The sequence below is a fragment of the Humulus lupulus genome, chromosome 7 (genome assembly GCF_963169125.1).
Source record: "Humulus lupulus chromosome 7, drHumLupu1.1, whole genome shotgun sequence".
NCBI classification, from domain to species: domain Eukaryota; kingdom Viridiplantae; phylum Streptophyta; class Magnoliopsida; order Rosales; family Cannabaceae; genus Humulus; species Humulus lupulus.
In genome coordinates, this window is record NC_084799.1 from 183,303,532 (window position 1) to 183,319,268 (window position 15,737).

Below are 15,737 nucleotides of genomic sequence, written 5' to 3' on the forward strand. Positions count from 1 at the left end.
TCCTTAACAGTACTTGGTGGAGGATTACGATCAACAATGATATTCTTCTCCACCAAATTCACAAAAAGGGGAACAAATTCATCTTGCTTCTTCAAAAGCATTGACAAATATAAGCTTACACCCTTGTCATTCCTTATAAGTTCAGGCCGATACATTAACCCTTTCATGTACTTATAATTCACTTCTAATTTCAGGTCATACTGCACTTTGTCAACCTCCAGCTCTGAGTACAGAAGTTCAACAAGTTGTGAGTAAGTTATGTCTTTCTCCAACTCGAACGTTAAATTTTCGGCTCCATTAAAAACCCAATCTCTACCTTCACGCTCCCAAACACCATTATACATTAAGTACGCAAACAAAGTTGACCCTATCATGTACAAAGAAAAAAAATCAGTAAATGGCAACAAAATGTCGAAATTTAGTTCAAATGTTTGGGAATCGTACCAGTATCGGGCCATATCGGGCGGTATCGGGCAAAGTTTTATTTATGTTTTTTGATCACTTAAAACACTAATATCGGGCAAGTATCGGGTAACATCGAGTACCATCGTACTATTAGGTCAGCAGTAACTTAATAATAACTATCGGGCATATATCGGACTACTATCGATCCATTATCGTACTTAAAAGGATGTGTAGATTTAAAATAATAATCGGGGCAACCATCGGGTAGCCATCGTACCCTTATAACCATCGGGTAACCAAACTATCGGGCAACCATCGGGTTGCCATCGAACCTTCATCCCTAACCTTGAAACTCAACAACTATCGTGCCTGTATCGGGTCTCTATCGGACACTATCGGGCATTTAGAAAAAAACTCAGGGAACCCAAGAAAACGCAGATTTTCACATAACACGATTTTCACCCAAAAAAACAGCAAAAAATACCAACAAACTATAGATCCAACATATAAACAGCATTATGAATCATAAAAGCAACCAACAACAACAAGAATCAAAGAAAATCACTTACCCATTTAATATCTTCACTATGAGCAAAAATAACACAAAGCTTGGTGTTTCTCCTCAAACAATCCACAATGTCCGAATGTGTATCTTTCTTGCAAGATTTTAATATAAAAATCTTGTGTAAAACGTATGGTGAAGAGAGAGTGAGAGAGAATGTATGGTGAAGAGAGGTAGAGAGGAAGAGGGAGAATAGAGAGGAAAGGTGTTATGAGAGGGGTATTTTTGGTATTAAATGAAAGATGAGCATTGATATCATATGGTGGTTAACTTTGGTTCAAATTTTAATTATTAAGCTAATGTAAGTATGATTAATCAAATTTCCCTTGTCATATTTAATTTTTTTTTTCAAAACTTAAATTTTTTTTTGTAATTACTTGTTTTTCCATATTTATATAAACTTCTCTTTTTCTATTGATATGATATTTTTCATCCATGGTAAAAAATTTGGTCTATTACATTTCTACAGATGTAGACTTATCAGCTCCAACCCATACTTCTATTGATCTCAGTTGTAAAGACTCATGATCATTCACACATTCGCATGCACTCAATCACCCAGTCATTTGAGCTAAAAATGGAGCTAAATTCTATTGATTCCGTTCAGCGAAAGGAAAGGCGTCCTTCTCTCACGAGTTTGATACCCCACCCATAGATCATCCATGGCAATCGGCATGAGTTTTGCTGTTCATACATAAAGGAAAGGAGAAGCAATAACGTTGTCCCAAGGAATACAAAACTGCATGTTCAAATAGACAAGATAATCACAAATTATGATATAATAAAATCACAAGGAAATATGTGGGGAGGGGACTTAGCATAATCTGAACTGTGGTATATAAATAATCATCAGTATAAAGATTAGTACTTACTTTAAACTACAGTATGTGTTGGTGGATGTATGTACACCATAAAGCTCGAGATTCGTGGCAGCTTGTAATTGTCAAAATTTCTTCACTTTACAATTTACATCCCGAGTTCTTTTTATGGAACTTGATAAAAGCCAAGATGTAATTTCCACACAGAAACAAACCTGCATATGGAATCCGAAATCTTTTAATCTCAATTCGATCTCGAATGTCAATAAAGTTGTAAAATAAAATGAACTTTCCAGAGCAAGTTTCACAACTAAAACATTCAATTCAAAAAGTATATCCTATTATCAAGGTAGTGAATTAGTTTATCATCTTAACATCACGATCTCACTTTATCATTCAACATTTAAAAAGAAACAAATGTGACCCAAAGTACATAACCGAAATTAGTACAGAAAATCTAATCAAACCAATCTTGTTTGGCTTTCTTCTCTTTTCATTTTCAGAAATATTGCAAGGCTTAATAAGGAAAAATGTACGATATGGATTAGCATGATGACTTTATTACTATTAAAAAAGTGCAGGAGATTTAAGAGTAAAGAAAGACAGGGAAAAAGAAAGAAACAAAAAAGAAATGATGTTCGTAAGGCATTTTAAGTTCTCACATGAATCGCAATGGAATGCAACCTTAGGTCTGTATGAGGGAGAATAACAAAGGAACACAGCCATGAAAGCAAATGGAGGATGATCATAATACTGTTCTGGCATTATAATTTCAGAGTTGGATGTGGCACCCATCTGTTTAAATACTGATAGCAACCTGAGAATCAAAAAATTTAGAAACAGCTTAAATTTTGTTGATTCAAAAGGTTTCTGTAGAACAGAATTTTTAGTAAGTAGACATATGTATTACCTGATTTCAATAACTTAAAACAATATCTTATTACATTTTTTTAATACCAAGTTCCCTCCCTATCCCAACAATATTCGGGGACCAGAAAACTATAGCACTTGCTATGTAGGTACCCAGGACGGACTCAAACCTCAGACCTTGTGGGAACAAATTACATGTCTGACCATTTAGGCTACCTCTCGGGAGTATTTGATAATACCTTATTACATTTCAACTTAGAAAGTTTCAATTGTATAAAGAAATTCTTAGAATTTCGTTTCTTAGTTTCCATAATTTATTCAATCATCACAAAGAAATTCTAAGAATTTCGTATCTTAGTTTCCTATAATTTATTCAATCATCACATTAACATGGTAGTACAGACTCATGTAATTAAACTATGATAAATGGTAATCGATATAAAGTTCAAACAACTAGGACCATGGATATCAATTGATTTCAAGTAATAGAACTAATAAATTAGACTTATATTTATTACATAGTGACTTAGTTAAATTAAATCCAAGTCCACATCACTACGGAAAAACTACAATAGTTACCAACAAGGAAAGCCAAAGTATTAAGTACACAAATCAGATGCTTGAAGCAGTTAATACATTAGAAAATTTGTGAATGTGAACCGTGTCAAATTTTAGTTTTCAAGTTTCTACAAAGAAATGAATGACACATGCCAATTTATTTTGCTGAAATAAATAAATAATAATAAAGAAGATGTGATTTGATACTCAGCAGAATTTACAATGGGATATTCCTGATTCGATCTAATGAAAGCTTAAGCAATAATAACATTACAACATATGGGTGAATTGAATTGACTAACCAAATTTCACCTTTCTCATGTCTAAATTTTGTATGCATATGACACTTCCTTGGTATCCTTCCCAGACCTGGAGAGGGGAAATGTCAATGATTAACTTTTAACAAATGATGAATCCACATTTTCTCACCACATCAACCAACTTTCACAATTTTACTCAAAGCTCAGATGAGTTAGAAGCATTAAAATTTACCAAAAAAAACCATAAATCGGGAAGACAAAAAGAATGGAAGCTTAAAACTATAAACTTGTTTAAAAATGTTACAAAAGGAACTCATACTTGGGGATTTGGCAACGATCTCACTACATTCAGCATCTATAATATAAAGGCAGAAAGCCCATGACCCTGGTAAACTTATCACCCATCTTCATCATCCACTTGGGAATGCAGCATCGTTAAAAACTCTAAGATGATAGGAAGTAAAATGCCAATCATATATACAAACTTAGTTTAGTCTCAACCTTAAAGAATAAAACATCTTGGCTACTGAATCCTAGGAAATGGCACAGAATTTCTCAGTAGCGTATACCTATTATAATATCAGAAGTTACAGGTTGACACCATTAATTATGTATGAAACATCAAATCCATGCGTATGATAACAAATTAATCAAATAGACATGAAATGAGTTTAGAACTAGCACAACAATACCTGCTAGAATTACTGAGAAAAAATCAAATGAACTCTTGCCCTTAAGACCAATGATTGTAGAACCCATCAAAACAATAATTTTCTTCACTGATTACACCTCAAGCCATTAAAGCAGCAACATCGGAAAGGTCTTCAGAGCCTGATGTGTCAACAAGAAGATTGCCATCCAAATAACCTTCCAAAACCTTGTTACTATCCTCATCTACTTTGACAACTTGGACATGCCGATCTAATATATGAATTGCTTTGGCCGGTATCAAGCGCAAATTTTTCATCTTCACTAATTGACCAATAACAGAGTTAGAATGGCATGAACTACAAAAGAAACTACATAATCGGCTAAAATTACCATAGTTCAGTTCTATCCTTGCAGCAACCATTTCTTCTAGTATCCATCGTACCTTTATACTATCTTTTTGTTTACAGAAACCACGGAGCATTATATTATATGTATATACATTAGGAGCTATGCCAACCTCCTTCATCTGGTCATACAATAAACAAACCTCTCCAGTTCTACCACCCCTAAAAAGTCCATGAATAGCAACCGTATATGATATAACATCAAGTGGGAAGCCATCTTCAACTACCTTCCTAAATGCTCTAATGGCTCTATGAAACTTCCTTGCCTTTATTAGCCCGTCAACAATTATAGTATGGATATGAGGATCTTGAATGGGATAGCTCATCAAAATCCAGTGGTACACATTAATAGCTTGGTCAATTCTTCTTGATCTACATAGCCCACTTAGTAAAGCAGCAAGAGTATACTCATCTGGATTTAAACCTCTGTCAAGCATATCGTCATACAACTTAATAGCAAGACATGAAAACCCAGCCTTGCAAAGGTAACTTAAAAGTGAGTTACATAGTTTCTGGTCAGCTTCAACTACAAGTCCAGACACTAACTTCAGCACAAGAGAAAACCTCCCAGATAAATATAATGGGGATAACAAAGAACAAAAAGTGTAAGAATCTGGTGCAATTTCTCGTTTCAGCATATCATCAAAAACATCAATGGCATCATCATATCTCCCCAACTTTGTAAGACAGTCAATCAGTACATTACAAAGAACCAAATCAGGAGTGCAACCTCTAGATTCCATTAGGTGTAATATAATTAAAGCATCATTAACCATTTGGGATTTCAAAAATCCTCTTATTAAACATGTATATGTTACAACAGTAGGAGATAAACCAGCCTCAACCATCTTTCCCAACAATTCTACTGCCATATCAAATCTTCTCAACCTACAATATCCATCAATCAGTATACTCCAAATATTTACAGACACAGGGACTCCAAAAGCAATCATTAGACCCAATACTTGATATGCTTCAACTATTTTACCCATTTTACAAAAACAATTTAGTACCATTTCATACGTCTCCAAATTCAGATAAAACCCCATTCGTAACATCGCTCTAAAAGTCTCTGTGACAAGAAACAATTCTTTCAAACTACACAAATTACACAATGCAATATTAAAGGTCAGGAAATTGGGGACTTCAATTTCCCTCCAAGCTTTAATAGCTAAATCAGCATGACCAGTTCTGAACAATACATCAATGATTGCATTGCGTGCAAATGTGTTTGGTGTAAAACCATAGCTAAACATTTCATCGAACACCTCCAATACCAAATTATTCATCCCTCCATTCCAACAAATCCTCAACAAAAGCAAAAATGTACTAGCTTTGGCAAGACACCCAAGTTTTTCCAGCTCCCAAACAACCCTTCTCACTGTTTTGTACCTTTCCACGAGACGGCTTACCACTCCAACCATGTGCTCAATGGTCACTCTATCATGGAAAAAATTGGGTTTTTTGGCACACCACAAGAAGAAACTTAAGGCAATCAAATCAGAAGAACAGTTCAATAATGTTGAATGCACCGAACAATGACTTAGAGTAACTTTGCTCCCGTCGGGAAAATCAGGGTCAAGATTTTCCCTGAAAATTTTATGGGTTTTGTAAGTTGCACATACCTTTTGCGATGAGAGGTAACGATTTGACACAAAGGGTAGTAATGCAGATACAATTCTTTTGGGTGCCGAGAAGAACAAAGTCCATGTATACCGCCACAACATTTTTTTTCCCGGAAAGTTGAAAGCGAATGGAGGCCCTAAAATGGAGGATATATTGAAACGTAAAGAAAGAGGGAGTAGCAGCATAAGATGCACTCCATTTTAGCAAACAAGAAAATATCCATTCGAATGAGTTATGAGCCTCTCTCTCCGCGGCTACTAGGCAAGACGATGATGATGATGAGCGTGCCAGAGGTGGCGCGGAAGCTGTTATTTGCCAAAGTCGCTATATAACATAAATATAAGAAAAATAGCACAATCAATAAACCTATTTTTCCAATAAAAAAAGAACCAGTTTTTTTCTTTCATTGTTAAAACAATTCTGTTAGAAAAAAAAAAAAACCATACCGACAAAGAAAGATTTATTTCTCTTCAATCTTTAATATTACATAAATTGAAACTCTCTCAAACCTCAATTCAGTATTTGCTCCTCACTCTTACACTCTCAACTCTTCAAAGTTCAAACTCACTTTTACTTCTCTCTTCAAAGACTCACACTCACTTATCTTCGAAAGAGTGTCTCTCACACATTCTCTTCAAAACTCACACTCTTGCACACACAAAATACATATTTATAGAGTTGCAAAGTTTGGGCACCACGACAAAATACTTATTTACACAAAATAATAATTACCTAAAATTAAAAATATTATAAATAAAAGCCATAATTAATTTGATCATGTAGGCCCTACAAATGGGAGACTGATGTGTCGTAGCAAATTTAATTATAGTTATCTTTATTACTCACTAATTTATTAGTAAAGTGGTAGTAAGGGTCGAACCCACAAAGACTATTATTCAATTTATCATTCAAAATAAAAATAAGAATTAAATATGAGATTTTGTTTCAAGATTTAATAATATAAAATAAAGTAATAAACAAAGAACAATGAATAATATGATTTTAGAAAACAGTTAAGAATTATTCACCACCTTAGACAATCATTCTATCAACAATGACAAATAATATTCAATATTCTCAATTAAACTATTAACCTCACATATAACACTTAAGTAGTCAATTATCTCAATTTCCCTATTATAATTAATTAAAGCTAAGCATTCTTAATTAATCATTTTTACAAAGCAATATACCCGTTAAGAATGTGATCTATTTAACCCAGAAAAAGCATTACATTCAATGTAAACAAGTTAATCTAGGCAACAAATTCATTAAGCATGCAATTTATTTAACCTACGTTCTATTTTTTATCACAATTAAAATACATATCACAGTGCCTAATTCTAATTTATCACTCTACTTAGAATGCTAGACTATTAGGCGAATAACAATTCTAAGATGATCGTAGAACAATGCAAAACCCTAATTAGTGGTCATCTAAACAAGATTTAACAAGATTCATAGCATTCAAATAGAAAAATAGAAACAATTTAATATAAGGGAATACAATGAATAAAATTCATCAATTCATTAAAGATCTCATGTTTAGGGTTTTGAAACAACACTTACCCTAAAAGGAAACTACTACGTAATCTCAAACATGATCATAAACATAAACATGAATTGAAAATAAAGAAGTTTTAGAGAAGAAAGAAAAACTAGATTGAAGAATGTAAATAATGATGTCTTTTCTTCTCATCTACTGCTATAGACTCTAAAATTCGCAATCCAAAGTCGCATTAAAAGTTAACCGTAATCCTTTTTTATAGGTCCTTGAAAAATACATTAAAAATTAAAGACAATTTCAATCATCGGCTACGGACACTGAAGTCGATTTGGTGCATTTATCGGGCTCTGGTTGCAGCCAGTGGTTTATAATGGTCGCGGCTACTGCGTTTTTTCCCCCAGCCCGTAGCCTGGAATAAGGCTGGTCGCGGCCAGTGACCATTTTCAGCACTTTTTCTTCATTTTTTCGCGTTTCTTCAACTTTAGTCACTGATGGTATTTAACCATAACTTTCTCGATATAGCTCAGAATTTGATGATTAAAAAAGATATGGAAAGCTAAGAAAAATATATAAAACTTGTATTTCTAGAAAGATTTCCAAAAGAGCATTGGAAAATTATCAAAATCAAGTGTGAATCTTCAGACTTGTAATCCTGAACTTAACCATTGCTTGTAAAACATCCAAAATTTATTATTTTTCACCCAAATGTCTTAGAAGTTATACAAACACAAAATAAAATTATTAAACATATATAAATAAATAATCAAGTGCATAATCATAGAAGAATAATGAATTAAAAATAAAAAAATTCGATACTCATCAAATTCCTCCACGCTTGACATTTGCTTGTCCTCGAGCAAACAAAATAAAAACTACATATGCAATGGTTTTGTCGAAAGCATTAGTCATCTCAAACATTGATCAAACAAATATGTCATAAGAAAAATCTGAATTTCACATTCCTCGGAATATCAACTCAATGCCAGTTACAAACTTGATCTCTTATGATTATGCACAATCAAACTTACCAAAACACAAACATTCGAATCAGTTTATACATGCCAAAGTATGTCTCTTGTATAATAAATATTTTCATGAAAAAGGTCCACTCCATAGACATTAACCAATTATTCTCCACTAATGTATACACACATAATCAAGAATCAAAAGGTCTTTAAAAGCTTGTAATGTAACATTAATGTTGAAGGTAGATGAAAAAGGAATATTTAAGCTTAAATCACACCATAGCCTATATTTTTTTTATTCTCTAGATCTTCCCACATATTTCTCATACAATTCAAGAAAATACATAACCTTTCCTTCTTTCTTTCACATTTATACTATTTCACTCACACTTATACTTTTGCAAACTTTTTTTTTTTCAATGCAGAATTTTTTTTCTTCTTTTTTTTTTCAATTTCATTGGGAGAAATAGTATATCTCATACATTCAAATTACAATCCAACAAACCAATACAAATTGTCCATTTCTTACAATTCATAACCCAACCCACAAAATCAAACATTCATATAAAACTATGGTGTAATGGGTCACAAAAAAGGATAAAAAATTTAAGCTACAAAGGTTTAGAAGTTGGCTTTATAAAATAAAAATATTAGTCATTATGGCTCAAAAAATAGGAAACTAGGGTATTAAACTTCATATGTAAGCTTGAAAGGCTCAAATGATCCAAAGAACATACATTAATCATCTTCCTAATCATGTGTACTTAGAATTTTTCCTCAAACAATTAATCAATGATCTCTAGAGTGGTCGAGACCATATATATAGATAATAACATGCATAAATATCTCCAAACAATAGTGAAAAGGTAAATCCAATTGTGATCATCATTTGAAAAATCTAAGTTTAAGCTTAAATGACAACCAAAACATCTTCAACTACCCTTAGGGAATAAGCATTAGTAATCATCCAATTGAATAATAACACCAAATTATTTTAATAACCCTAAACTTAAAGAAGCACAAATAGAATAATACATAACATTAAAGGTGTTCCTAACCCTATCATACAATGATGAAACCTAGTTTTACCAATGGTGCATGGAATTGTAAACGTCTCAGGATTCTGACACTGGGGTGGCAATTTATTTTGAAGAACAACAGAAACATTCTCCCCAAAATTTATCTTTTTATCACCCTTAAGTTTCCTTTTATTTGTGCACAACTCCTTAAGAAGCTTAACATATTGTGGTACTTGTTTAATTCTCTTAAGGAGTAGAATATTGATTTTAAGGATCACCTTATTTTTTACTTCATTCTTAGATTTTGTCAATTTGCTCGAAAAATGAGGAATAGGGACATACAATCTGACAGTTGGTTTGTGTAGCATGTTCTATGATGATGGACCAACTAACGTGAAAGTTTCGATCTCTAGTGGAGAAGATGCTTTTGGGGTTGAATTGGAATTGGATCAAACGTTATGTCTGGGTGAGGTGGCATATCAAATTGTGTACCACTTTGAAGAGTTAGGGAACCATCATTCTCTATTGGATCACTCTCTACTTATGTGGGTGATTCTCCAAAATTCTCAACCCCAAGATTACTCATTAATGTAGCAATTTTTCCCATAGTACTCACCAAATTCTTGAGGGATACTTGAGTACCTTGAAAAATAACTTGGGTCAATTTATTTGAAGCCACCAAGGTTTTTAACATATCTGAAATTGATGGCTCCTGATCTTGTGGCATTCCCTGTAGGAGGTTGTTGAGGACGAGGCACATAAGCCAGTTGTGACATCTGTTGAAGTTGGAGATTGTTGGCATTCAAGGATCTCATGAGATCTCCAATTGATGGGTCTGAATATTGTAGCACGAACTTATTATATTCTGATTGAGAGTAGTAATTTCGCTCAACATATTGATTTCCATCATAGAAAGTATTAGGATATTCCTCCCATTGTGAATTGTAATTGTTAGAATGGGGGTCATATCTATTCATTTGTGGATCATAGCAGTGTTAATAATACATTTACATGTCTCAAACCAAGTTCTATGCAAGCCCTAAAAACATCAACCACAACTAATAAACAAAGATAGTAAAAGGAAAAAATGAATAACAAATTAAATAAAATAGTCCCCACCAACAGTGCCAAAAACTTGATGTGTGTCGTATGCCGTACCAAATTTAATTATATTTATTCCTTATTACTCACTAAATTATTAGTAAAGTGGTAGCAAAGGTCGAACCCATGAGGACTATTATTCAATTTATCATTCAAATTAAAAACAAGAATTAAATAGGGGATTTTTTTAAAGATTTAATAACATAAAATAAAGTAATAAACAAAGAAATTGACCACAATTTTGACCAACTGCAAGTAGAAGCAAAAAAGACAATAAACCTTGAATAGAAAGTAAATAACACAAGTAATTTTTATAGTAGTTCAACCCCAATTTGTTGTTAATAGCCTAATCCACTTAGAGTTGTGATATATGTAACCTATACTCAAGATCAGATGAACCTTAGTCAACTGAGTTTCTCAAGTATAACTAGAAAAATACAGTGTTTCTCTCTTTGAACTCTCAGAAAATGCTCCCAGATAGCCCCAAGTGATGGTCCCAAAGTCTCCAAACTAGAGAGTTTTTCTTTCGATCCCCCGATCTTAGATCCCCTTAAATGATGCCATGAGCCATTTATTTATAGGCTCATGGATCGTACATGAGAAATATCCCGTTTGACGGGGTCCTTGGTTGTTCCAACCAACTTTAATTAATAAAATATAAATAAATTCAAATTACAACAATATAGCTATTACTCTGGGATATCTGAGAGATTTCCGCGGTAGTTACGATTGATTCAGGTTTAAGCTGTTACTGAAGCTTTACCGAAGAGTCACTGGACGGTTAACTCATGAGTTTCTAATCCATTGATTGACCAAAACCATTCCTTGAAGTGAATGGTCGGCCAAGACACCTCACTAGTCGGCCAAAGCACACCACTTGTTGGGCATGGCACATCACTGGTTGGGCATGGCACATCATTGGTCGCCCATGGCATATCATTGGTCAGCCAAAGCACACCACTAGCCGGGCATGGCACATCATTGGTCGGCCAAAGCACACCACTAGTCGGGCATGACACATCACTGGTCAGGCATGGCGTATCACTGGTCAAGCAAATCACTTCTGACCAGCTAAATTTATTTCCTGACCAGTAATATCACAACTCCCTAGGTCAACTCTCAACCTTTTTACTTCTTTAAATAACACATTTAGTGACTATTAATGTGTCATTTACTGACCATGCATTGCCACTTGTCTATCCGATTGCCACATCATTGAACAAAATTTTGGGGATAACATTTGCCCCCCAAGTTTATTATATGATTTTCTCACATGATAAACTTTTTCTCTAGCTGATAGTTATTGACGTCGTCCAAAAGCTTCCACCCGATCAGTAACTTTCACTAATAATAAAAGCCCAGCCAGTTAAATCTTTAAAAATTGAATAGCCAATCAGAAATTCAAAGAATATCATAGCAGTTTCCTCCTTGTCATGACTCATCACTAACTTTAATATTCTCTGTGTCCCACACTTCCAAAAAATGACTTTCTATACTCTCCCGCCTTTTGAAGAAAAACCCACGATTGAACTTTTTTGTCCATGAAAACGGTAGTTATCAGTTTCCCATCTTCCATTGCTCTTTCGGGTTCATGGGTTTGTATGAACCTTGAATTTTTCTTGAAACTTTTTTAAACCCTTGAAGTTCCCTTCTTGATCTTATTTTTGTGCCCCAAGATTTGGAAATTGTGTTTCTAGATTTTTTTTTACATTGTCAGCGTTAGGGTTGTTGCCATAGAGAGGCAAAAAATTCCATGAGTTCGAGCTGATCAGACTTGGTTTATGCTCAGAATTTATTCAAATAGAGTTTGGGCTTGCCTCTCGTGGTCGAAACCCAAGCCTATCTGATCGGGTAGGCAATTCAGAATTTATTCCCGCAAACCACTCCTAGTCGCCCGGGTCTTCACGTAACTCCTCTGAATGCTTTAGCTACTTGGATCTGGCAATTCACCTTGCATGGTCGGAACCCGCACCTAGCTGGTCGGGTGAACCTTAGCCCCTTGGATCCCTTGTAGCCGCTCGGGCTCGGTGGTTCGCCTTGGCTTTTTGGAACCCAAATAATATCTTAGCCACTCAGACCCCTGCTTGGCCCTCGGGTGTGCCTCCCAGTTGCTCGGACATGCCTCTTAGCTCTTCAGACACGCTCCTTGCTCCTCGGACACACCCAGCTCTTCGGACATGTCCAGCTCCTCGGACACGCCAGCTCCTCGGACATGCCAGCTCCTCAGACACGCCAGCTCCTCAGACATGCCTCAGCACCTCGAACATGCCCCAAGCTGCTCGGACTCACCCAACACATCGGACACGGCAGCTCCTCGGACACGCCTCAACACCTCGAACACGCCCCAAGCTCCTCGGACATGCTCCTAGCCGCTCAGGCACCACACAAAGTTTGAAACAATTTGCTTGTCTTTTCTGTTAATCTCTCAAAATTATTATTATTTCCAAAAAAATGTCTTTATCTGGGGTAAGTTGATTTCTCTTCTCAAAGAAGTTTTTTTCACTATGTAGTGAATATTTTTTCTTTGCACTCATTTTCTGTTTGGTTTACTCCACGGACTCATCACTATTAGTCATGCTCAACGACGAGCAGTTGACTATAAGGAGCTGGTCAAGATCTTGAATGATCAATTGGTGGAAGCCCAGGCAAAGATTGAAAGTCTGACTAAGTTTGAGAAAGATCTCCAAGAAAAGACTGAGCAGGCTGAGAAAACAATTGCTGACTAAGATAGATCGTTGAAGGAGTTGGTTGATGAGAACAACAAGCAAGTCCAAGCCAATAAGACATTGATTGACCAGTTGAAGAAGAAGACTCAAGTGAATGAAGAGCTAAAACAGAAGAAGGAAACTGACTTGGCTCGTTATTAAGAAATCTGCTTCAACTGCTTCTATCAGATTGGGAAGTTAAACAAGCCTCTCAACCTCGAATTTCTCTCTGAAGAAGCCAAGGCCGAAGAACTCGCCAAATGCGAAGCCAAGGCCACTGAGGAGGCAGCTTTTCCAACTGACACTATGCCTTCCTCTCCTGCTCTATCATTTCAATCAAAGGAGGTCATGGATGTTGACGATGGTGTTGACTAGCCAGAGACTAGTTCACCCGACCAGTAGACACTCTTAACCGACCTGAGAGCTTCTTATCCAACAACAGAGTTTCCTACTCGACCAGTGATACATGCTCAGCCGACCAGGGAAGTTGTATCTGCTCTCCTGACAAGGAAAAATTTGCACCTAACCAGCTAAACTTTGTACCTGGCTAGTAGTTTACTCTTTTTTCTTATACTTTTGTGAAGACAATTGCTGCTTAGCAGCTTTGATATTTTTCTCGTACGGCCGAGGTGTTGGTATTTATACTTTACTTTTCTTTGCTAACTTGAAACATTCTAAGTCTTTTTAGACTTAAAACATTATAAGTTTTTTTGTGAATAGTAAAGTCACTCTGATGTATGCCTTATATTTTCACATGAGTACTTAGTTTTCTAACCTAGAAATTCTAGACATTTCATAACATTTATGAGCATAATGTTTATTGTCACACAAATATTTGCTTCTAACTTGAAATTTTGAAAAATTCCAAGTTACTTAAGCTTTGTCAAACAAGTTAGCTTAATGGCCTTTTTTGACTTCGAAAATTTACAAGTCAGCCTAAAAACAGATATCTTAACTCGTGCTCTTATTGCCTGTGTTAAATTATATACCAGTATACTCCATGTGCCCCCCAAGTGATCGAGGTTTGAAAGATCCCTGGTCACTTGCTACTTGACCGAATATGTTCGAGCAGTTAATTACTCGTGAAACACATAGAATATATGGAAAATATTCGAGCAGCTGAACACTGCTTGAACGTACTGAGCAATTGAACACTAACCGATTTTACCGACCAGTTAAACACTATTGGAAAAATTAACACACATGCATATTTGTAGCAAGAATCGACCACGCTGCGCGTAATCTCTTTTATTACTCGTAAATTAAAAAATGACAAAACGTGTCTAATAATGAGTCTTAAATAAAAAAAATTGTTCAAAAATAAAATGACTGCCTAGCAAATAACCTGCTCATAAACCAAACTTAAATAACAAGTTAAACAACTTGAAATTAAGCTACCACTATGAAGGCTGTATTTAGTGATAATATATCCATAGACGCTCGTCATTCCAGTGGTTCCTGATCAAGCTCCGTTCACCCAATCTGATCCTAGCACTCCAGTTCATGTCGAAGTGTCTGGGCATACCTCTCCCTTGCTTTGTTACGATCCCCAGCCAAGTGTGGACCTCCACATATAGTGTCTAAGGTAAAGTCCACAGGCTCGGGCTGCAAGGGTGGAGATCTCTGTCGTTTGAACCCAGGATTGTTGCTGCCTCCTTCTCCTTGGGGTTTCTCCGCCCAGTACTTTTTCAACTTGCCCGACTGGAGAAGAAATTCTATCTTGTCCTTGAGGTGATTGCATTCATTTTTTTCGTGACCATAATCTCCATGGAAATGACAAAACTTATTCATGTCTCTCTTACTCATCTCTTTCCTAATGGGTGGAGGTTTCTTGTAGGGAACCTCTTCATGACTAGAAAGATATATTTCTGCTGGCTGACTGAGAGAGTGGTGTAATTAGTGAACTGAGGCTCATACTTGGTTGACTTTTCATTTAAACTCGACTTAGCTTGCTTTTCTTCATGGCGGTCAGACCTGTTATTCCCACGTTTCTTTCCACCATTCTGACCATTTCCACCATTCGTAGGAGGGTCAGCCGATCTGCCCGGACTGTTTATGCCATTCTCCTCTTTCTCGATTGCATCATCCAATTTCATATACTTGTTCGATCGATCAAGAAATTGTTGAAGTGTTGAAATTGTATTTCTATGTATAATATCCCACAAAGGGCTTCGCTAAGTGATTCCAGAGGATATGGCAACCATCTTTCCCTCGTCTCCTACAACAGTTGCTGTATTGGCGTCTCTCATGAGTCGTTGTATATAATTCTTTAGAGACTCATCCTTT

At 35.5% G+C, this 15,737-nt stretch overlaps 1 protein-coding gene across 6 annotated transcripts; it reads right to left on the reverse strand.

Moving 5' to 3' along the window:
* Positions 1-1,324: 1,324 nt before the first annotated feature.
* On the reverse strand, positions 1,325-6,782 carry LOC133788911 (putative pentatricopeptide repeat-containing protein At1g16830). 6 transcript variants are annotated; one of them, XM_062226564.1, is made up of 7 exons: positions 6,601-6,782; positions 4,166-6,478; positions 3,793-3,917; positions 3,526-3,582; positions 2,448-2,602; positions 1,840-2,000; positions 1,325-1,706 (listed from the first exon to the last, which is right to left on the reverse strand). In XM_062226564.1, exon 2 carries the CDS (start codon positions 6,337-6,339, stop codon positions 4,264-4,266), a length of 2,076 nt encoding a protein of 691 aa, XP_062082548.1. In that variant the 5' UTR covers positions 6,340-6,478; positions 6,601-6,782; the 3' UTR covers positions 1,325-1,706; positions 1,840-2,000; positions 2,448-2,602; positions 3,526-3,582; positions 3,793-3,917; positions 4,166-4,263. The 6 variants fall into 6 exon arrangements, with proteins under 6 accessions (XP_062082548.1, XP_062082547.1, XP_062082549.1 ...); XM_062226563.1 differs by having other exon boundaries at positions 3,516-3,582; XM_062226562.1 differs by lacking the exon at positions 3,793-3,917 and having other exon boundaries at positions 1,326-1,706.
* Positions 6,783-15,737: the final 8,955 nt, after the last annotated feature.

What these genes read in the sequence shown, in the direction of transcription:
- LOC133788911 (XM_062226565.1), bottom strand. Translation starts at nt 6,339, where the DNA reads ATGCTGCTACTCCCTCTTTCTTTACGTTTCAATATATCCTCCATTTTA.